This window comes from Anopheles gambiae, chromosome 3, assembly GCF_943734735.2.
Source record: "Anopheles gambiae chromosome 3, idAnoGambNW_F1_1, whole genome shotgun sequence".
Taxonomy (NCBI): Eukaryota; Metazoa; Arthropoda; class Insecta; order Diptera; family Culicidae; genus Anopheles; species Anopheles gambiae.
Genome location: NC_064602.1, coordinates 51,462,508 through 51,487,583, shown reverse-complemented (window position 1 = coordinate 51,487,583; position 25,076 = coordinate 51,462,508). Strand labels below are relative to the sequence as shown.

The 25,076-nt window shown below is 37.1% G+C and overlaps 1 protein-coding gene across 5 annotated transcripts; it reads right to left on the bottom strand.

The window, feature by feature from the left end:
* Positions 1–7,434: 7,434 nt before the first annotated feature.
* LOC1279726 (uncharacterized) lies at positions 7,435–13,958 on the bottom strand. 5 transcript variants are annotated; one of them, XM_061656993.1, is made up of 5 exons: positions 13,833–13,958; positions 11,602–12,052; positions 9,486–9,569; positions 8,303–8,580; positions 7,435–8,211 (listed from the first exon to the last, which is right to left on the bottom strand). In XM_061656993.1, exons 2-5 carry the CDS (start codon positions 12,046–12,048, stop codon positions 8,085–8,087), a joined length of 936 nt encoding a protein of 311 aa, XP_061512977.1. In that variant the 5' UTR covers positions 12,049–12,052; positions 13,833–13,958; the 3' UTR covers positions 7,435–8,084. The 5 variants fall into 5 exon arrangements, with proteins under 5 accessions (XP_061512977.1, XP_061512980.1, XP_061512979.1 ...); XM_061656996.1 differs by having other exon boundaries at positions 8,303–8,553; XM_061656995.1 differs by having other exon boundaries at positions 11,602–12,048.
* Positions 13,959–25,076: the final 11,118 nt, after the last annotated feature.

Here is a 25,076-nt window from a genome sequence, read left to right as displayed (position 1 = left end):
CGAGATGTCATTTTTAAATAACAAGTAAATAAGAGGTTTAATATTTTTCATTGCTGCACTATAATTTATAAAAAATAGTCTGAAAGAAGGAAGTTCATAAACACCCCAAAAGCTTTCAATTTTAGTAACATTTCCTATGATTAGAAAGTATAAAATATTAAAAATATTAATAAATTAATAATGTATATGAAATATAATTATTACCTATTCAATCTATGTTTCCGGCTATTTTGAATAAACTTTACTTTAGGTGCGAGGGCTCTTTTTTAAATTGAGGTTAATGAAGGTAGTAAATACTTGTATGTATTTCATTATCCTGATTTATCAATAGCTGGGAAAATAAATAAATAATCATTTTTATAAGTAACCATTTTTTATGTGTAAGATTGTTATAATTATAATACGTGAAGTTGTTACAACTCTGATTGCTGTTAAAAATGATAGCCTAATAGTAATAATGTAATTTATTTATACTCATGAATTATCAATGAGTGTTGCCTTTATTAGCAATTGCTGTCCTTTTTAATGTTTGGTTAAAAATTGTTGCTTTTCTAATTATCATGTAAAAATAAGCAATATTAAGACATGACCCAAATAGCCAGCTCGTACTTTATAGCTGAATTAGGGCTGTTTAACGTTTTCGGTCCCCATTAACCGTGTATCTCGGGGACCGCCTGTATTCCATAATTGCTTTACTCGGGATAGTTGGGTAAAAGTAAGGCTCAGCCCTCGGTAAAAGTAAGGCTCAGCCCTCTACGTTACGCTAGCGTTACGCGTAACGCCTGTTAATCACAAACCCAAGCAACATTTTTGAACGTTTGTTTTAACCGCCGTGGATGAGCAAATTAATAGATAATCATGTCTTATTATTGTTTACTTTTATATGATAATTAGAAACACTTTGTTGATAATTAGAAAAGTGGTCACAACTTCAAGAATTATAATTTTAACAATCTTATAAATAAAATATGTAAATAATAAAAAAAAGATTATTTATTTATTTACCCAGTTATTGATAAAGTAGTATAATGAAATACTTACAAGTATTTATTAACTTCATTAACCTCATTTTAAAAAGAGCCCTTGCATCTAACGTAATTTTTATTCAAAATGGCCAGAAACATAGATTGAAAAGGTAATAGTTATATTTCATATATATAATTTAATTAAAAATATTTTAATATTTTATGTTTTCTAATCATAGAAAATGTTACTCCAATTGAAAGCTTTTGGGGTGTTCATGAGCTTCCTTCTTTCAGACTTTTTTTCATTAATCATAATGCTACAATGAAAAATATTAAACCTGTTATTTAATTTTTATTTAAAAATTAAATCTCCTTGAAATCGCTTCATCTTACAGCAATTAACTTTTTTTTCATCTCAATGTAAAATATTTTTTATTCAAATAATGTACACTGGTCGGTCGCCTGGATGACAAAACTGTAGTAAAAATGCTGCTTGGGAATATTTTAAGGGATGTAACGCTTCTCCAATGTAACGTAGTGGGCTGGGTAAAAGTAAGGCTCAGCCCTCTACGTTACACAGGAGAAGCGTTACATGCCTTTTAAAATTCCGATGCAGCATTTTTATAGCGATTTTGTCATCCACGCGAGCGACCAGTGTGCATTATTAGAATAAAACATATTTTAAACTGCGATAAACGTTCACGCCCCTACCGAAGACAAAGAGGAAGAGGAGAAGGACCTTTTTTACGGCCGCCTCGCTAGAATTGTAGATGCTTGCCCCAGGCATGACCTCATAATCATCCTGGGGGACTTCAACGCAAAAGTCGGTAGGGAGCCAATGTACCGCCAATACACTGGCTGTCACAGTCTGCATGAGCACAGTAATGATAATGGTAGTAGATTGGTCCAGTTCGCCGCAGCGAACAATCTGGTTGTAGGAAGTACCAAATTTGCGCGCAAAAAAATCCACAAGATTACGTGGGCGCACCCGGGTGGAGAATCCTTCAACCAGATCGACCACGTGTTAATAAGCCGCCGACGACAGTCGAGTCTGTTAAATGTCAGAACATATCGAGGAGCCAATATCGATTCCGATCACTACTTGGTTGGCTTAGTGATACGTTGTAGAATCGCCCGCCCCCGCGCCAATGGGGGCGGAGAAAACACGCAGGCTCGGCTCAACACGGACTCTCTAAGGGACATTGCTGTCCAACAGGAATTCAAAACCGCTTTAGAAGAGTCTCTACGCGACTCGAGGGTGGAGACTACGGGAACCATCTTCTATAAGTCAACCCAGATCCTGGCATACGCTGATGATATAGACATCATTGGTCTGCGGCTCTCCTATGTAGCAGAAGCCTACCAAGGGATTGAGCAGGCGGCAGAGAACCTCGGATTGCAGATAAACGAGGCAAAGACCAAACTGATGGTGGCAACATCAGCGGACCTACCAATAAATAATCCAAATCTACGTAGGCGTGATGTACAGATAGGTGAACGCACTTTTGAAGTCGTCCCAGAATTCACCTATCTTGGGTCAAAGGTCAGCAACGACAACAGTATGGAAGTTGAGTTGCGCGCAAGGATGCTGGCTGCCAACCGGTCATTCTACAGCCTGAAAAAGCAGTTCACCTCAAAGAACCTGTCGCGACGGACGAAGCTGGGACTATATAGTACCTATATAGTACCAGTACTCACATACGCCTCTGAGACATGGACACTGTCCAAATCTGACGAAACCCTCTTAGCCGCGTTCGAGAGGAAGATGCTCAGAAGGATACTTGGCCCCGTATGTGTGGAAGGACAATGGAGGAGCCGCTATAATGACGAGCTATACGAGATGTACGGCGATCTCACTGTCGTACAGCGTATTAAGCTCGCCAGGCTCCGGTGGGCTGGCCATGTTGTACGCATGGAAACGGACGACCCAGCCCGTAAAGTCTTTTTAGGCCGTCCACAAGGACAGAGGAGGCGTGGTAGGCCCAAATTGAGGTGGCAAGATGGCGTGGAGGCGTCCGCCATTAAGGCCGGGATAACGGACTGGCAGACGAAGGCGCGAGACCGTGAGCGGTTTCGGACACTCCTGAGGCAGGCCAAGACCGCAAAGCGGTTGTAGCGCCGGATAAGTAAGTAAGTAAGTTAAACTGCGATGAAACACATCTCGATTTCTACGAGATGTCATTTTTAAATAACAAGTAAATAAGAGGTTTAATATTTTTCATTGCTGCACTATAATTTATAAAAAATAGTCTGAAAGAAGGAAGTTCATAAACACCCCAAAAGCTTTCAATTTTAGTAACATTTCCTATGATTAGAAAGTATAAAATATTAAAAATATTAATAAATTAATAATGTATATGAAATATAATTATTACCTATTCAATCTATGTTTCCGGCTATTTTGAATAAACTTTACTTTAGGTGCGAGGGCTCTTTTTTAAATTGAGGTTAATGAAGGTAGTAAATACTTGTATGTATTTCATTATCCTGATTTATCAATAGCTGGGAAAATAAATAAATAATCATTTTTATAAGTAACCATTTTTTATGTGTAAGATTGTTATAATTATAATACGTGAAGTTGTTACAACTCTGATTGCTGTTAAAAATGATAGCCTAATAGTAATAATGTAATTTATTTATACTCATGAATTATCAATGAGTGTTGCCTTTATTAGCAATTGCTGTCCTTTTTAATGTTTGGTTAAAAATTGTTGCTTTTCTAATTATCATGTAAAAATAAGCAATATTAAGACATGACCCAAATAGCCAGCTCGTACTTTATAGCTGAATTAGGGCTGTTTAACGAAAAATCGTTCCGATGTCGTACTTTGTGGCTGATTAAGAGATAGACGGTACTTTGCGGAACTATGGAGCTTTTTAACAGGCACATGGTACTCTTTGGAACTTTGCGGCTGATTAGCACAATGAGTAGGGTTCATGATGGAACTTAAAGGCTTGTTAAGAAAGGGTACTGAACTTGGTGGAACTTTATAGCTTTTTAATGCATGACATCGGTACAAGGTGGCTCTTGTCAAAGTGTCAAAGACGGACACCGGCAATAATCTCATTGCTGCTGCACAAGTTAGATTCGTTAATTGAAGAATGAATATTGAGTGAAGTGATTGTGAATTATCAGTAAATTGTGTAAAATTTTGTGTAATTCATCAATACAAAGGATTTAAAAATATACATATGTGTTTAAACGAAATAAATCTTGTTGTTTATTTTAATCGATGACGCTTGCTTGAAAATAAAACACAAAGAAAAATAATCCCTGGCATCGTGGCATAAGGAAGCTGCTTAGGCGCTGTTTGAAAGACCCACATAGAACTTAAATGCTATTTATCTACTGCAAAAGGCGAATTAGAGCAGCGATCTTTAGCGTGCCAAAATGAGCTGCTTAATCAATTCTGGCTATTTGGGGATAATCTATTAATTTGCTCATCCACGACGGTTAAAACAGGCGTTCATAAATGTTGCTTGGGTTTGTGATAAACGGGCGTTACGCGTAACGCTAGCGTAGCGTAGAGGGCTGAACCTTACTTTTACCCCATTCGAAGTAGTATACAGGCGGTCCCCGAGATACACGGTTAATGGGGACCGAAAACGGCAAGCAATATACCGCGTATCTCGAATTTCCGCGTAAGTCGAATCTCGTGATTTCCAGCTAAAATATCACAAATTTTCGTGTAATTTTGCAAGTAGGGGGCGGTTTTAGTGAATTATTTGATATGATTCTGACTGACTATAACTGATTTAAACCTTTTGAAATAGTTTTTAACATTCGATCAAAACGGAAATTATTTGGCAATTTGCAATTGATGTGTCAAGTCAGTACAATTTGCTCAAAGAATTGTCAAATTTAGAAAACCGCGTATCTCCGAATCCGCGTATAAGAGGTACCGTGTATCTCGGGGACCGCCTGTATTTTAGTTTTTTTTTATGAATAACTCAGTTTTTCGGGCCAGCTAGTATTCATATAAAATACTGTTTAAAATCTTTATTGTAAAACAAATTGACTTTTTGTAATCCTCGCTTCAAATCTGGAATAGTTTGTTATTTACAAATTTGCTATGTTTTTTTTTATTTTGCACTTTTTTATTTAAAAAAAAAAGTTTAATGTACTTTTAAAGTCACATGCGTTGTTTTCATCCTTATTATTAAAATAGGAAATTTCTCATTAGTCGCGTTCTAACACGGTACTTCTGTTAGAAAATATCACTCAACCACACTTTTTCACTGAGGTAGGGGAAGTCTACCAGCCTGTTGCGAATCTTTTTCAAGCCATCCGAGCTATCCACCGCTGGATGAATAACAAAAATATTTGCATGCAATTTGTTGATAGATCAAGAGGAAAATTGTAAAAAAAACGTGTTTAAACATTATTTTTCGCTAATTTCCAAGTTCGAAGGGATATATGGTGGTATATGGTGGTATGGAGGCATTTCTTATTACAAAAACCCATATTTTACGAATAATTTTGTTAAATTACGATAATTTTATCTGACGAAGATTCATGGTGTGTGATCCCATAAAGATTGGCAAATCTTGTTTTGCACTTGAAGGGAGATGATTCGCGAATTGAGGTATGGACTGTGTGAGCTAATCTATTAATAAGCTATGTATCGCACGACTTCAGCATTTCGATTATTTTAATTCTTCATCTAAATACTTTAGGCTTAAGCGTAATCATATCATTTTGGTTTAGATTTTTGGGGATGTTCAAAAGCACATTAATTCGTCTTGCAAAATGTGGAGTACACAAAATTCCAACTTGGCTACAATCATTTTTATTAAAATTGATGGTGGCATGATTATGACAAAAAACAGAAGTGGCTCCAATCGAACATCAATGATGTAACATTATAAGATTGGAGCCGTGCAAATCGGAGAAATTCGGAGCCGAATGAATCCTTTACTTGGCACTCGGGGGCATTGAGATGGTCAAATTCGGTGGGACCGACCGGATCCATTTCTCACTGTAGATTAGCCGCTCCGTGCGACAACCGATGACTCCAACGGTTCCGAATGGCTTTAAACGGCTCTATAGGCTTCGGACGGCACCGAACGGAACTGTTGGTTTGATTTGGCCGGATTCGAAGTTGCTATAGCTAAGATCGAAAATGGTTTTGAGCCGTGGATGCGATTCTGACAATCCATCATTAGTTGTTGCGAAGTTTCCAAGTGTGTGTCAAGTTATTTCAAGTTATTTTCATTACTTTTTCGTTGGTAGAAGGTAGTCGCAAATCTATTTTTCCATATAGAATGTGCAATCGAGTGTGCACAATACTATGCTAATATTCAGAATTTAATCGAAACATAATACTGACTGAGTTTGCATTCAATTCAATGTTTCTCAAGGGTCTCTATTGTTCTGTACGATTGTGTAGAATAAGTTTATGAGATGTTATGGGTACATTCATGTTAGATTCGATAAATATACCATCTAAATGATAATTCTTCTCTGGAAAATTAAATACACTTCGACAAATAGTAGTAACAGTTTTTTGGTTTGGAGTGATTTTAGCAATTCTCAAAATATACTTGCGGGCCGCATTCAGCATTGACAAGGGCCGCATGCGGCCCGCGGGCCGCCAGTTTGACACACCTGCTTTAACTCATTCACTTACATCACAGTATAACTTCGGCAATATTATAAATCTATAAACTGTGCACTGACCAGCGAAATGAATGAGTCCATTTGCAAGTAAACAAACACACAAAAATATGTTTTACAACAAATGAACTTAAACCCACACGTTTAATCGCTTCCTTTGCATAATTCAACACATATAGGGGTGAAACATGTTTAGCAAATGAATTACACGTGTATAAAAACTTACTTTAACAACATTGAAGAGGCCGCTTCTGTGGCCGTGTGGTTTAACCCACCAAACTGACAGTGTTTGGCTTTGTTTGATGCAACTGGATTTTTTGTACATGAAATAGGTGGCAGTTTCGGTATCTTGGTTATTTGGGACTGACATTTGTTCTAATTTTTTAACCATAATCTGCTCGAATGTTTCTCGAAGTACAAAAAATTGTGGATTTGTGTGTGATAAACCACATAGAATGTTTCAAATTTGCGTTTGTACGTGCCTATGACCTTCTTCTATCGGATGATAACGTTCAATTCTTTTTAGATTCATTTGCTTTAATATTTGACGATGAAAGAAGGCACATATTACGCGTTACGTAATATCCTTAAGGATAGAGATGAAAGCAACGTCACAGAAAGCCACATCACAGTCGATTTTAAAGAGCTTGTACTAAAAGTCCCATAAACTGGTGCAGTTTAAGGGAAGTTTATGGTGCCAGTTTAAGGGAAATAGCTCGAAACCATGATTTTAGAACTCGAAAATGTCAATTGGGATGGACTTCAAAACCAAATCACCTCAAATTAGCGGGTAAGGACTACCCCAATCCTTTGTAATGTTTAGCGGGTGTAAAGAATAAACAAGTGCTATTGTTCCTGGTCTATTATTTTGTTTTTATTTTGCAATAAATAGTGTTCACTTTAGTAACTATCACAGGGATAGGTAGTTGTGTCGTGATTTTATGTATGTGAAAGGCTCGTTTGTAGTTTTACATGGTACATCTCATAAATTTAAATTGGTAAAAGATGTGTCTTTTTATTGTGAGCGGCACACAGATGGAGAATTTGTATGCAATAATCAACTATTTTATTTTTAGCTTAGTTTATCACTCGTGAGAATTGCTTGGATAAGTGATTGATTTATATAGATAAACATGCACTATGTTGAAATTCTCACTTTATTGCTCGGCATGATGAATTTGAACATGTTAGTTAGTTGCTCAGAAAACTACAGAACTATAGCCAAATAAATAAAGGATGTTTATAAATAAGTATAAATAGAACGGACACGAAAACTTTTCTTTACCTCTACATATAAAATAAATTTAAAAGCTACATGTTGGCTTATCGATTTTGACGGCAGGAATCATAAAATTATGTTTTGCCATTTTTACCATCGATCCTGGACAGCTGTAGTATTGTCTTTGTATAAATGTGGATCAAAAACAAGTGTTGAATTTTTCTCATTCGCCTAGCAAATTGCCATTTTTTTCTTGTTTTCTCTAATTAATCGCTTTGATTTACACTTCATTACATTCAAGGTATAGCTGTCGGCAATCGAATCCGGAACGGCCATTCCTACCAGCTTCATAAAAGTTTTCGAACGATTTACCTGTCTGTCGCTCTAGGATGTAGCTCGTAGCATATCTGAAAAAATAAGACAGTATAATTTTAAAGCTCAATGTAAAACAATAATGTTAAATGTTCATAAATCATTTAACATCCACAGAATACTCACGATCCTAGTTGACAAAAAATGCTGGATCCTCCAATTGCGCTCATGCAGTCAGTGTTAGCTTCACAGAGAAATTTCTGCATGCAACGATCATCTGCATTTCGCGTGCTGCGTACGTATCCTTTCATCATGCTTATACTAGCAACAGTAGCATCACTGATCACATCCTTCTTTCCCATACTACGTGCAGTCAGTGAACGATGCGAAAATGACGTCTTAAGTGCATCCAGCAAATTTACGACGATATTAATGAACTGTAATGATAAATCATGTATTTGAAACTTTTATATGTTTATTACTTCACTTTTGTAATATACACACGGAGTTATGAAGTTATGAAGTAGCATAGCTGAGTAACTGTTGAGACTTTGTTTAATGAGTAAAAATTCATTTTATATCACTTTTAAAGCTTAAATGCACATCAAACAAATCTAGTATTGCCAAAAATTTATAAACTTAAACCGTTTGTGCGTGGATCCATTGAGACTTTATTCAGCAAAAAAATTTACTTCTTCTTCTTGTTTGACATAAAAACCATGGACGGTCTTGGTCTGCCTGTACCGTAAATGGACTTATCTATCTTTTCTCATTGAATACCTCGAACAGGATGGCCAGTCCCACATATACGGGGGTACGATCTTATTTGCGGATCTTAAAAATTTAGAAAATTGTATCTTGAAAACATATTTTTTTTCAATTATCTGATATAAATATACATAAATATATATATATATATATATATATATATATATATATATATATATATATATATATATATATATATATATATATATATATATATATATATATATATATATATATATATATATATATATATATATATATATATATTCAATTATAGGGCAAACTATACATTCAGTTGTTTGATTTCATTCTAAATAATCTCACTTACTCAAAAACGCCACGTCATCTTAATCATTGTGTGAATGAGTTATTGATTTAATTAACAAATCCCACCTTTTAAATACAACGCTTTCATTAGTATTAGTGAGCGACATTACGATTGATTTACAGTATTTTAAGCTCTAATATCAACAAGATAACTAATTCACCTAAGATAATGCATTTATATAATACACTAAAAACGGAACATTTTTTTTTACAGAAAATTTTATTATCATAGAAGATAGAGATAAAAAAACATATAATTTACAATAATACATACCTCTCCAGCCTGTTTTGCCATCGTATTTACTTGGTCCGGATCTTTGGCGCCAAACATGGCTGTGAATACGGCAGCTAAAACGTTCTAAATGTTCAGAGGAAATAATTTATATTAAACTACACTTGCAAAAAACTGCTGTGGTGATCGTAGAGTAAAGGGGGGGGGGGGGGGGGGGGGTAAAGGGTAAAAATGTCCAAAAATTCAAGTACAATTCAGGCAATTTAAACAAAATAAGAAATAAGAATATGAGCATGAATAAGTTGTAATGGTATAACTCATTAATTTAACCTTTGATATTGAAACAAACTATGTTTTTGCAAAAAAGACATCATTTAATTATTTTACCCTGTAAACAAAACTGTCCAATTCGAACTGGAACTGGTTTTTTGTTTTTATTCAGGAGTAAATGGTTTTTTGTTTTTAATTTACGAGAAAATGGATTCTTCGTATTTTTATTTTATCTTTATATTTAATGTTATTGAGTGCAGTTATTTATTTAAAAGATCACCATTTTTTAAAGGTTAAATGCAAAATATCTGGGAAAAAATCAGAAGACCCCCTACTGATTGAACTCACTCATTTTGCGATGTGCACTGCATATTTGATCGCCCACGAATTTTATTTTGACAGCTAGGATGTATTTTTACTGCCCCTAATTTATTTCAAACCGAGGTATGTGTTATATGTTTAACACTTTTAAAATATTTTTTTACACTTTACAACACTAGAGTACAAAGCGCGAAATGTTAATCAAGCGAAACAAAATGTTCTAATGCTAATAATTTTTTAAATAAAACGAGGTAAATTTATTTCAAATAATACAGAATAAAAAGGCCAAACTGCATTTAAATACGGTTGTCAAATATCAAATGGAACCGATGAATATTTATATTAGGCCAGTACAAATACGAGAAAATGAAAGGCGAGAGTGAAAAAATATGCAAAACGACTTGATGAACCTAATTATCTCACCCATCTAATTAAATCTGATAGCAGTTAAGAGAATTGACAGTCCGAATAGGAAAATTGGGAGATACATAGTTACAAAAAGAAGGAAACAGAAAAAAGATGATAATCACTGAAGATCGTATTTGAATAATGACAAGCCAAGGAGCAAGTAACATTTATGGGTGATTTATGAAGCATTACAAAATAAAAATTACCATTGACTAATCCTAACTAATTTTAAGACAAACTTCTTCTTCTTCTTTGGCACAACAACCGCTGTCGGTCAAGGCCTGTCTGTACCTACTTAGTGAAGTGAGCTTGAATTTCAATGACTTATTGTTACCATAGCAGGATAGTCAGTCCTACGTCTGGGGGCACGGTCTATTCGGGACTTGAACCCATGACAGGGATGTTGTTACGTCGTACGAGTTGACGACTGTACCACCAGACCGGCCCTTTTAAGACATACATGAATGATTATTACAGTATTTTACGAGTCATAACACCTCAACATCTGTCAAAAATAAAATATGTGATAACTGTTGATCGTCTTGCGATCAGTTATTAATGCTGTTGACAAGAAATATAATGACCCAGAGAACATTGAGTTTTATCATGATAAAGGAGTAGAGCGACACAAAATACATGCAACATTATTCCATTCTTGCAATCAACAGATTTCGACTTGAAAATTATGTGTACATGAATATAATGTCGTTTATATTTTGGTTGAGATGATAAAATTCGTAAAACCTTTCGTATATGCTACAAAATCTTTTAAAGGGTTATGGTGATTAAAAGGACATGAGTGAACTTTGCGGGTTTTTTTTATAAAAGTCAATTGTCGATTTAATTATTTTCGGCTGCGTACTGCTATGTGTGACCTTGCCATTCATTACTTTTTAAAGACTGTCAATAATAAACAAATGTCTTTAAAACAAAAATATATTCACAACGATTTCTTATCCATAGTCAATGTTCATCTACTTTCAAATATTGTTAGGCTACTAAACTATTGTGAATGAGTAGCAGGAGATCTTTTTAGTGAGGGACGTTTGCAAGTTATTATGCAAAAATCTGTATTATGTTCATAAATATATTGCATAATTAATCACCCTCCACCACGTTTACAGTATGTACGATTGTCCCAATTAGTTAGATTGCTTACCTGCATCGGTGATCCTCCATTATCAACCTTATCAATACCATCCCCTGCACCACCTCCTCCTAGCAGGGTAGTAATGATCTTCAACCCAACCGAAATCACGTTTGCCCATGGTGATTGACCAAAGGTTGACACACCATTATCAATATCGTCAGATTTTGTTGGCACGTTTCCGCCGCCTCCTCCGCCGCCGTTGAAAATCATTTGCATCAATAGTCCAAGCATGTTGGACCACGAAAAACCGCCTTCCTGTATCTGGTTAGTCTGTATCTCATCGAGGTCGTCGAGTGCCACTTTCTTAATGGCGTTTGGTTTTTCCGCAAACTTTCTCTGCTCCACTGTGTGTAACTGGTGCTGTTGATACTGTTGCGGATATGCCCAGGTATATATCACTAGATTACTCAATACTAGCCCCAAGAGAAGCATGTTGGCTCCAACTTTATGATTCATCTTTCTGGGAAATATAACGAAGCATATTATATTGCATTAGGCAAATGTTAAAATATTTTAAAATACGTGTATAACACATCTGCACCAACCAACCACAAAAAACTACCAAAAACAGCACCTTCACTTCCACATGAAGCAGAAAGTAAATACAACGATGACGGACAAAATTCATGATATAATACCCATAAGGGAAACTTTCTCTTTTTGGAGATCATTCAAACCTAGAAACCAGCGAACATGTTTACTGATTTTTGTTGCTTCCTTAATTATATCAAACCACTCATCAACACAAAAAACTTATTCTCGACAGTGAATTACTATTACTTCACGTTATACATTCTCAAACATGTTTTATGTGGTCCACTGTTTATAATAGACATGACCTACATGAATAGACATGCTGCCACAGAAAATATAGAAAAACACTGCTTACCACTCAATTTAATCGATCTATTTCTTTCATTTTGTTGTTTTAAAACTTTTTACAGTCACGAACGTGCCAATAAAATTAATCTATACCAAGGCAATCAGTTTTAAAACACTAACATTCATCCAATCGAGTCTTTATGTAAGATTATGTTAACACTATCATCCAGCACCCATAGGTAAGACTGAAGTACTAGAATTTAAATCCGAAAATTGAAAAAAATTTGCCAAATATTTCATTTTCCAACCCATCATTGAAATGCTTTTACTATGTGGCAAAATATTTTAACTATTATACTGAAGTTAAGAAAAAAAAAAACACTTCGTGTAATATTTGGATGCTGCTACAGTAATACGAAGAGCTGCTGCATGACGAATGTAGGTACGAATCAAAATAGGCAGACAAAATATCACTGTCAGGCAAAAGAGAAAGTTTCAATAATTTACCACAGCAATTTCCCCAAAAAAAGGTCAAGATCCACTTCGATGCTAGTTTGTTTCTATGTTCATCAAATATTCTGTTGAATTTTTATCCAAGTCCAACTAAATATACATAATGACGTCAATAATTACACACACAAAATAAGTGTACAAAAGTATTTTACAGAGGCTTTATATACTTTCTACGTGTTCTACGCTTTGCTTTTCTTCGCTTTAAAATCAAGTCCAACAGCTACGTGGGTTAAAAATGGCACACAGCGGAACCCCGTTCCATAACCTAAATAAAATATAACTGTAAAAGATTTCTCATTTTCCCATAACTGCTGACCGCTATCCGTCCAGAAGCATATTCTTTTCCAATGTGCTTTTTATCAATTACCACAATAACGGAATCTTTTCATACGGAGGCGCTTGTGGGGCTGATTTAGTAAAATATTCTATGATAATTAGGCATGCTTAATAATGTATGGTCATGCATAATAGCCTTTTTTTAATTTTAGCTACATATTTATGTTATCACATAGGAAGCAAAACAAAATATACTTTCACACACATCACAGTAAATAGCACTTATATGACAAAAGTATTAAACTACAAAAACGTAATACAAACTGTTTTTTTTTCTTCAACTTGGTGCACTAACTAACCGAACAAGTTAATTTTTCCCCGGTTAAGAATTATTTTCTATTTCAAAAAATCGCATTATTCACTCATTTATTTAGAAAATCTTCACAACCTATTTGGGTGTGTTTCAAATAACTCATAACCGATGCACTATTGAACAAAACAAATAGTTTTGAAAATTTTTCTCCTTTGTAAACATACATTTCGAAAACACCTTATGTACAGCTATGGTAACAGATCACTAACAGATATATCGCAAACATAAGTAATTAAATGTTCCATCAAGAACAAACCTTAAGTTTATTGAAAATTTGCAAGGTACAACAATGTTTCTTAACACCACAATACAACTCACTGCTATGCACCACTGAGCTCTTTTCTGTACGAACTTCACCGCCCGTCTAAAAGACTCATTGCCTTGAACTTGCCTTTTTATAACATGACCCACTTCTTTGGCTTGCTTTCTTCTTTCTTGACGTGTTTACAGTTACCGAGGCGTTCGACCTCTCATCAGCAGCATCAACGGCAACGTTAATACAGCGATCTTCGCGGGATCGAAGAATGCACATAAAACTGGGCAGAGAAAGCGAGAGCGCGTATAAGAAAAAATATGTGAGGAAGTTTGAAAAAGAAAACATACACAGAAGCTTGGTCACACGCATACAAACATAAATTCAATCATATACCTACACAAATATGTTAGCAATCATAAACCAACAAAGTTGGAATAAGACAGACAGAATAAGACTGTGATGAATCAAATAAAGACAGACAGAAATCATCAAGCAAAAGTTAGCTTATTGTTCTCAATATCTACCAACTAATCCACCGAACAGACTGACCTGGCAAAATTACTCGACCAACCCTGCGTTGGAGATCCCATGCAGTCCAATCTACCTTTTAAAAGGATCTCTTTATGACCATCACTGTGAAGATCTTATGAGGAACAAACAGTTTTTTTTACTTTATCTAAAACAAAACTTCTACCTATTGTAATATTTCTTAAATCATTATTGAATTTGTTACCCCCAATATTCATGTCATCAATTTATGTTTATAAGTTGAATAGAACACCATCGCAATGATTGCTTCAAATCAAGTGGTTGTAAGCTTTTTATGTAAAATAGTAAAACAGTAAATGTTTGTAAAAGGAGATGGAATAATTCCACAAGAAAGACTCGAAATAGTAGTATTAAAATAGTTTACCAAAGCATAACAAAGATGTATTAAAGTTAGCAAAAACAATTACAAGCAAAATTACAAAACATTTTTTTCTCGTCTCTACCATAATTGATGTTTCTCATTTTATTTACGAACCGCTGAGTTCCGATAGTAGCACACACGTTACGATTAAGTGAGCATAATAATAGCTAAATGCGATGTCTGTCTGGTCGTTCAAGATACTGGAAACTACAATTGTATAGTTGCAGAACCATTTATCAGTTACCACTTGTTTGCAGACATTTTGTATATTACATTTTAAAAATTAGGTAATCACTGCATTCGATCAGAAAGGATAATAATTAAATTAATTACATTCAGAATTTCATAGTTGAACGTTTTTTAGTTGGCATGCCTTTTGTTGATTGCTCGATAGTTGGCTGACATATCATTAAAAATGCGTTTGTATGCAAAAGCCGGTTTTTGAAAACAAAATAAAAAATCTCATGTTATTATTATTGTATTGTCCTGTATTATTCAAAATTTCCGATTTTTTTAATGGAAAAACGTGCTTACTAAAAAGCGCATATTCAATAATTGGCAGGCAATCGAAGTTCAACCAGTGAGTTCAGACTATAGTATGTAATTAGTAATAACATAACAACCATAACATAGCATAGCAACCATAATACAATAAATATACCATTCACTTTCATACACATACCTTATTGTAAAAAATCAGATAAATTGATACAATTTGTAGTAATATGTGCAATTTCATAAACAAAACACAAGCCATTCAAAAGTCCTCAATGCTTCGTAGTTCTATAATCGGTAAAATAAAAATCGACAACACTTAAAAGAACACAAATTGCAAACTAGGTATTTTCTTTCCATTTTGATCAAGACTCAAAAATATGTTTTTTCTGCAATTATTATTTTGACAGAAATTTACATTCTCATGCAGGTATCGTTATTGTTAAGCAATATATTTCACAACAATTACAACTAAAAGAACGCTATAATAGAAAGCCATGGTTTGACATTAACATTGACGCACGTATACGTTAAAGTGCTGCTGTAATAAGTTTAAATAGTTAACTTGACGCTTATTCTGCCCTACGAACGAACAATTATAATTGATTCTTCTAGACCAGGGGCTGGCAAAATGCGGCACGCAGCTCAAAGCCGTCCTCGAGTTCATGTAAGAACAATTCTAACTGTACTTTAATCTTAATAACGGGTAGTAGAATTGCAAATCACAAAGGTTCTCTGCAAACTTTACCTTCTGTGGTTGTCTGGATTGTTTTCCTTAGACTATAGTTCGTTGACCGGCTAGCAAGTCTCGCCATTATAGAGCGCCTTTATAAATAGAGCTTAGTTTCTTTTACTCAAATGATGGGACATATTCACTCTTTATAGAACTCATCTTTAAACTAATTCACCATGTGTATACCGAATGCTAGGTTATAGCATAACGCATGGCCTAAACCAGGTATGTCAAACTTGCGGTCCGTGTCGATTTTGAATGCGGCATGCGAGAATATTTTGAGAATTGTTTAAAGCTTTGCGAACTAAAAAAATATATTATTAGAATTTGTCTAAATGTGTGCAGTTTTCCAGAGAAGAACAAAAATTCTGTCGCTATATTTTTCGAGACTAACATTTATATGGTCCAGGCAGGTCTTGACCGACAACGGTTGTTGTGCCAAGGAAGAAAAAGAACATTTATGTACACATTATATCTAACAAACTTATTCTACACGTACGCACAGCAACCGAGACCCTTAAGAAACATTGAATCGAATGCAAATTTAGTCGTATTAGATTTCGATTAAATTTTGTATTCTATTTTGGGTAGACTCGATTGCACATTGTACATGGAAAAACATACTTACTTCAACTGTCTGGAAACTAAACAGGAAGACAAATATATACATACATACACTTGGAAACTACGCAACAACGAGAGATGAATTGTCGCAATCGCATTCACGGTTCAAAACCATTTCCGATCATCCGCTTAGGACCAAATCTAACCAATTGCTCCGCTCGGTGCCGTCCAGAGCCATTTGGACCCGTTGGAGTCGTCATTTTTCGCACGGAGCGCGCCGCGGCTAGTCTGCAGTCAGAACTGGCTCTGATCGTTTCCACCGATTTTGACGATGCCAACGCTTCCTACTGCCGAGTAGAGGCTGCATTCGGTTCCGTATTTTTCCGAGCGGTTCTGTACGGCTCCGACCTTAGAGTGTTACATCTTTGATGCCGATTGGAGCCAGTAGTTGGTAAATCATGAGTTGATGAAATATTTGAATTGAGCCGCAAGAAACATTCGTCAATATAGCATACACTTGTGCATAATGACGAAATCATACCATCATGAAAATCGGTTAGTAGCCAATATATACGACCCATCAAAAGAGTTTGTAGCCAAATTGAAATTATATGAATCCCACCTTCTTTCCCATCTTTGAGCCGGTCTCGTAGTACAGTCGTCAACTCGTACGACTTAACAACATGCCCGTCATGGGTTCATTCCCCAAATAGACCGCGCCGCCATACGTAGGATTGACTATCCTGCTATGGGGAGGAATCAATTAGTCACTGAAAGCCAAGCCCACAAGTGGGTACAGGCAGGCCTTGACCGACATCGGTTGTTGAGCCAAAGAAGAAGAAGAAGAATCCCACCTTCTAAAAGACGAATTATTATATACTTTACAACCTCCTCAAAAATCTGAACCAAGATGAAAGGATTACATTTAAGATAAAAGGATATTGATTAAAGATTAAAATAATCGAAATGTAGAAGCCTTGCACTACAAAGCTTCTTAATAGGTTTTTCTCATAACAACACAAGTTTCTGTTATAAGAAATGCTTAATATACCACTGTAAGTCCACTTGATCCTTGAGTGTAATCGAAAACTAATGTTCAAACACGATAAAATACGATTTCTCTTCGAACTTAGTGAAAAAGTGTGTTCAACATACAGTCTTTCCCCGAGTTACGCGAATAATGCGTTCCAGAAACATTCGCGTAACTCGAATTTTCGCGCATGTTGAATATCACGTTTTATAGCCAAAATATACTTGATTAATAAAGAGCATTGATTGAACTTAGTTCATTTATGTAATTTATTACGTATTTGATGCAATTGGTGTAGATAAATGGGTTATTTCTGTTTTTAAGTGACTTAAAACTTTAAAAAAATGCAAATAATTTTACACATGACAATTGATATAGAAAATTATACTGATTTTACTTCTGAACTGTCATAAATTAAAATTCGCGTAACTCGAATTCACGTAACAAGAGTATCTTGTAACTCGGGGAAAGACTGTACGCAAATATTCTATTGAGAAAATATTCAATTCTATTAAAGATTCAACCCTGCAAAGTGACAGTTTCGCAAAGATTTAATTTCGCTAAGAATTGCAATGACTTAGAAAGATTCTATTCCATAAAGAGTTGCAAAAAAGTAACAAGATTCAATTCGGCAAAGAGTGACAAAGGAGTCGGAAGAATTAATTCCTGGAGAGAGTCGATTCTTATTGAGATTAACACAGGAGTCGAACAAGAGGAAGCAGTAAAGAAATGAAATGGAAGAACACCGGTGGAGAAAACAATAAAATTTTCTCTTGAAGGAATTTCTCTTGTAACAAATCTTTCGAGCCTCTTTTTCAAAAATAGGATTACAGTATGAGACGAAAAAAGAGAAGTACTTGTTTTTGTTGATAATCTCTTCTCTTCTCTATATAGAAAAAAATCTCGTGTCACGGAGTTTGTTGACAGCAACGTCCTCAACGGCTGGATCATTTTCAATGAAATCTCGCACACACCTTATGGTGGTATGAAAATGAACACGTACAATATGTTCAGATGTTACCCTAAACTTTATTAAATAGCAACTATTATCATGGATTCAAGCCCCAAATAGACCCTGCCGCCCATCGTAGGACTGACTATCCTGCTATGGGGGAGGGGAGTGGTAATCCATAAGTCATTGAAAGCCAAGCCCACAAGTGGTACAGCAAGGTGGATTTAAAAATATCAGGTGGGGGACTCTAGTGCATTTTGACAATTCGTCACTTGACGTAAGGTCCCCAGGATTCAAACTTTGTTTACATTAATTAAATTTGTTCACATAATTTATCTACCCCTTTTTTTCGAATAAATATTCTTTAAAAATATATTTTGGACTTTGTGAGTTCTTATTTAACATAGAAACATACATTAAAGTGTGTTATTTTGTGTTATTCTGTGAATTTATTCTAGAATTCTTTGTGTTTTCGACATTTTTGATGATAAAAATTAAGAAATCATTATTTTTGTTCAATTTTTACATTAATTCCTCATTATCTACGAGCCGCATGGACAATTTACTTGAGATTAGAACTCATGCTAGCATGATTTTAAATTTCGTGCATAAACAAATCATCAAATCTTTTGTTAATATATTACGTTTTTTCGATAAAACCATTAGACACACTAAAATGCACATAATAACAAAGAAATCTGTTATATTTGCTAAGCTTTGTGTGCGGAAACCAATGGTCAACGGTTCTAAAATGACGTAAAGTCCCTCAACTATGGCGACCCCCCAAAGGCTCTAATCCACCACCTGATATTTTTAATCCACCTTGTGGTACAGGCAGGCCTTGACCAAGGTGGATTAAAAATATCAGGTGGTGGATTAGGGCCTTTGGGGGGTCGCCATAGTTGAGGGACTTTACGTCATTTTAGAACCGTTAACCATTGGTTTCCGCACAAAAAGCTTAGCAAATAGAACAGATTTCTTTGTTATTATGTGCATTTTTGTGTGTCTAATGGTTTTATCGAAAAATTAAGATATATTAACAAAAGATTTGATGATTTGTTTATGCACGAAATTTAAAATCATGTGAGTAAGAGTTTAAATCTCACGTAAATTGTCCATGCGGCTCGTAGATAATGAGGAATTTATGTGAAAATTGAAAAAAAAAATGCTTTCTTAATTTTTATCATCAAAAATGTCGAAAACACAATGAATTGTAGAATAAATTCATGGAATAACACAGAATAACACACTTTAATCCATGTTTTAATGTTAAATAAGAACTCGCAAAGTCCAAAATATATTTTTAAAGAATGTTTAATCGAAAAAATGGGGTAGATAAATTATATGAACAAATTTAATTAATGTAAACAAAGTTTGAATCCTGGGGACCTTACGTCAAGTGACGAATTGTCAAAATGCACTAGAGTCCACCACCTGATATTTTTAAATCCACCTTGGGCCTTGACCGACTACGGTTGTTGCGCCAAAAGAAGAAGAAGCTGTACATTTTGATTTGAAAACTGATTTTATCTGTGGCCAGAATAGGGTAACTGTACCAGATTTCGGCAGTGTACCTATTTTCGATAGGGTAACGAAAAACGTGAAATTCTGCACAAATACGGTAAAAAAATGCCACAAAACACAATTTTGTAATGAAAGTATACTCATTTGTTATTCATATACTAAGTTTCACATCATTTCCTTGCGTATTTTCCAAAATATCAACTAAATTGTGCAAAGCTCAGCATTTTTCGGCAATAGCCAATAGTTTGGTAGGTTTTGTGATTAACAAAACCAGAACATTGAAACAATGAAAGTGTGGTTTATTAAAAAGATTTTATGCTTGTATAAAATGTTCTTACTTGTTTAGAATTTTAAAATCACGACAAACAAGTTATTTTTCAATTTAAATGCTGCAGAAAAAAGGTACACAATAACCGCGAGGCCACATGAGGTGAAATATACAGCGAAATGAACTATTTGACAGGCGAAATATTTGACGGATAAAGCATCACAGCAACCAGCTGATGTGCAATGTAAACAAATAACGTGCACAAAATCGTAACTAAACCCGTTGAATAACTGCAATATGCAGTATTTTGTCCATTTTGAGTCAACATTTCATTATTTCTTCCAATTAGGGAATGTTCTGTTTAAGAAGATATTATGTTTAAGTGAGTTTCGAAATCGGATGTTGTGTCTCCCCCAACCAAGGACCGTAAAGATATCAGGTCAAGTTATAAGCCCGTTTTGACAGCTAGGTGGAAGAAGAATCGACGAAGAAAACTGACAGTTAGTTTTCCGCGTTTGGCGAACGCTTCAAGTTCTCGAAGGAAAATTTCCATTTTAAATCACGGGCAGTGTCCTAACAAACTAAAATATTCACCCAAATTGATCTCCACCAAATATTAACCATGCAAAACGTAAACAATCCATCAATACATATACAAGCGGAAAACCATCTGTCAAAATCGGATCCCAGGGAGGGGATCGCCAAAACCGCTATAACTACACCTCATTATACATTCCACCTTGCCCCCAACCCTTTACCTGTATCTGTCAGAGATTTCACCTGTCAAATAATTCATTTCGCTGTACAGTAGAACGTCGATTATCCGGGGACGGATTAACCGTCGGGCCGCTTAATCGTGCGCATAAAATTGACAGCTGTTCTATCGTGACCAAGGTGTATGGATATTAGAAGGTGAAGTGCTTCAGAGCAAATTGACATTTCACGATTTGACATAACAATACTGTGGGCTCCGGTATTAAAATCGGGGAGGGCTGGAGGGGGGTATAGAAAATTGTATGCGATTTGACATAACAATACTCAATGATGGCTCCTGGAAAACGCGCTAACAACCCAACTGACATTTTACAGCACGAATAATCGGGAATTCGAGCAAATTCCCTTAAACTGGAGCCTTAAACTTCCCTTAAACTTCACCAGTTTAAGGGAATTTAGAAAAAAGGCCTTTAAAATAAACTGTGATGCGGCTTTTTCTATTGTTATAGTTGGTCATGTACCCATTTTATACTTAAATAATATAGTCTTTCCCCGAGTTACGCGTCACTCGAGTGACGCGAATTCGAGTTACGCGAGTTTTGAAATTTTGACAGTTCGCTGAGTTTATGATGCACACTTGAATTGTCAAATCAAACTTCACTTGTCATTTGCATAATTTTATATCGTCATTTCACTCCATTCAAAACAAATCAGAATCATTTTCAGCGAGTAAAGATGTCGTCTATTCGAAAAAATACCGTACAAAGAAAGAAAAATGTGATAACTTTTGCTGAGAAGCTGTGAAGTTATTCGAGATGATGATGATAAGTCCCACCTCTTTCCCCAACAAAGGTTTGAGAAGGACGGAAGTATCTTTACGATAATATTACTCTGATAGGTATATTAAAATATTTTGTACGAGCAAGTGGTGGCATCGGAAAACTCTCAGAGGAACTGTTCGAGTCATACACACACCCAAGATGACCAACATAGTTTCATCAAGAAAAAACGGGTCATACTCCATCGAATACAATGGTATTCCCTAGCATCCTTTACGTAGCCCGCCAAGAACCATTAAATGGATCTGGCGCACCACTTATCAGGACACAACTGCGACATGCATATGGCCAGTTCCACTAGTGCCAACCGCTGGCCCCAGGGTCTCTGGCACCAATGACAGGCTCCAGGGCACTACCTTCCGAAGCAGGAGAATCTAATGTATCCCTTACGTAGCTCGCCAAGAACCAACTAATGGATCCGGCGCACTACTTATCAGAACACAACTGCAACATGCATATGGCCAGTTCCACTAGTGCCAATGATTGGCTCTAGGGCACTACCTTCCGAAGTAGGTGAACCTAATGTATCTGGAATTGGCCACTTACAATCATCAATGAGTGAATCCTGTTGTGACCTCCCAGACCGTGTGCAAACCGTAAATTCCCCCAAATAGATCCCGAATATCCACTTGTACGCGCGCGTGTCTCAAACCTATGTTGACTCTTTCTTATATTTTTTCTAATTTTAATTATAGTATATAAAGAAAAATCTTATCATCATCATAAAGATCGTGATGACAACTGCAGTTAATTATTTAATAATGACATGGGACATCTACACATATTTCACATTATACAGTTTGTTCAACATATATGACGCACTTACGTTTGAAATCCGGCAAGCTTCTCGCATTCTTAATCTCATCTGGTAGACTGTTGTACCGTTGAATCCCTTTGAAAAACAAAGAGTTTCTGGCACTTAGGGAATGCAAGTTAGGTACCCTTGGCTCATTTGCCCGTAACGTAAAAATTCATGGAGAAGCGTCTAGTGCTGATGATGACGCCGCTAGCTATTTTCCTGATGTTTTTGCCAAAATTGTTGAAGAAAATTCTTATATTCCAGAACAAATTTTTAACGTGGACGAGACAGCGCTTTTCTGGAAAAAAAATGCCCACCCGAAGCTATATTTCTAAAGAAATGGATACAATGCCAGGTTATAAGGTAGCTAAAGATATACTTTGGAAAGGTAACCCCACAGCCCAGTCATGATTAGAGTGTTCCAACAGAACCTCAATCATGACCAAACGGCACAAGACTTGCTATTGCAAAGTGCTCGTGCCGAGGGCTGTGATATTCTGATTATCTCGGACCCCTATTGGGTGCCGAATAATAACAGCAATTGGGTTACCGATACCACTGGTCGGGTAGCAGTGGTATCAGTTGGGGATTATCCTTTTCAGCGCATCATTGACAACCAACGCGAGGACTTCGTTGTGGTCGAGATGCGGGGAATCGTTTTCTGTTCCGTCTACCTACCACTCGTGGGTTCCGATTTGACTGTCGAGGAGTACAAACGCAAATGGACCGAAATTGTGTCTGTGCTCCCACGGAATCGGGACACCGTGATCGGGGGTGATGTAAACGCCTGGTCAGGTGCATGGGGGATGGAGCGGAGGCCAAACGATGGGGAAAGGGTATCTAGGGGGGGAGTTGTGATGGATGCGGCGGCTGCTCTGGGATTGGTTCTCCTGAACCAGGGCAACCAGAGCACTTGGATTGGGGCAAATGGTCGCAACTCCATTGTGGACGTATCCTTTTGCAGCCCCTCCTTGGTAGGGGACAATAATTGGCGCGTGTGTGACGAAACCCCAAGTGACCACAACACTATCAAGTTTGTGGTCGGCAGGGTTCCGAGACAGCGCGCCAACAACGAGGTACACTCAGCAGTGAATGGGGGAAGGTGGTCCGCAAGATTCTTCGACAAGGATTTGTTCGTTGAAATCTTGAGGGACCAGGACATTTTTGGGCATGTTGCTACGCCAGAGGAGCTGACCCAGGCCATTACGGTGGCCTGTGATGGCACCATGCCTAGGCAACCCCCAAGGCGACAGGGCCGGCGGCCAGTTTATTGGTGGACGTCCGAGATTGATCGGTTGCGCAGCCATTTTCATGGAATGAAACGGCGGTTCAACCGGGCCCGGACCGAGGAGCAGCGCGAGGAAAGGCGTCAAATAAAGTCGGACGCACGCGCTGCCCTGGGACGGGCCATCAAGCTCAGCAAGGACCAACACAAGCAGGATCTGCCGGAACAATTGGAACCGCACGGCTTTGGCCCTGCGTACCAAATCCGCAAGCATCAGTGGGAAGGAGCTCGGGTTCCGATGGAACGGGATGCCAATAAGCTCCAGTTCATCGTGAATGAGCTCTTTCCCGATCGTCCCCCGATGGAGTGGCCCGAGACGGAAGTAGGTGGGGATCCACAGGATCCGGTCTCGGAGGAGGAGTTGGCGGAAGAGTTGAAGGAGATTGCCCGCTCACTCAACCCCAAGAAAGCTCCGGGGGACGACAACATTCCGAACATGGCAGCAGCTGCGGCAATTCTGGCTTTTCCGGAAGTTTTTGCTAAAAGCTATAAGCAGCTACTGGAGGCAGGCACTTTCCCCGACGCATGGAAGCGGCAACAGCTGGTGCTGCTAACCAAGTCGGGGAAACCACCTGGGGAGCCCTCGTCGTACCGGCCAATTTGTTTGCTGAGTGTGCTGGGGAAAATTTTAGAGCGGTTAATTCAGCGGAGGCTGACAACCCATCTGGAGTCGACCGGGGGACTTTCGGACGCCCAATACGGTTTCCGTAAAGGGCGTTCAACCGTTGATGCCATCACTCGGGTGATGAACAACGGGAAAGTCGCTCTAGACAAGAAGCGAAAGGGAGATCGTCTCTGTGCGGTGGTAACGGTGGACGTCCGGAATGCCTTCAACTCGGCAAACTGGACAGCGATCGGCCAAGCTCTGCAGCGTAAAAACACTCCGCCTTATTTGCAGGCGTTGCTGCGGAACTATTTCATTGGCCGAACACTCCACTATGATACGGATGAAGGAGTAGTGTCGAGGACTGTATCTGCTGGCGTTCCTCAGGGTTCGGTTTTAGGACCAACACTTTGGAACGTCATGTACGACGACCTACTCCGCTTGCCGCTCGAAGGACTACGAGCGGACATCATCGGGTTTGCTGACGACGTGGCCTTCACATTTCTGGGAAGGACCACGGAACAGGT

Excerpts from the sequence above, each read along its gene's own strand:
- LOC1279726 (XM_061656993.1), bottom strand. The coding sequence starts at position 12,048 with ATGAATCATAAAGTTGGAGCCAACATGCTTCTCTTGGGGCTAGTATTG. Across the intron at positions 8,581-9,485 it reads TGGCAAAACAGGCTGGAGAG|TTTCAAATACATGATTTATC; the intron begins GTATGTATTATT and ends AACATATAAAAG. Across the intron at positions 8,212-8,302 it reads ATTTTTTGTCAACTAGGATC|ATATGCTACGAGCTACATCC; the intron begins GTGAGTATTCTG and ends TTATTTTTTCAG.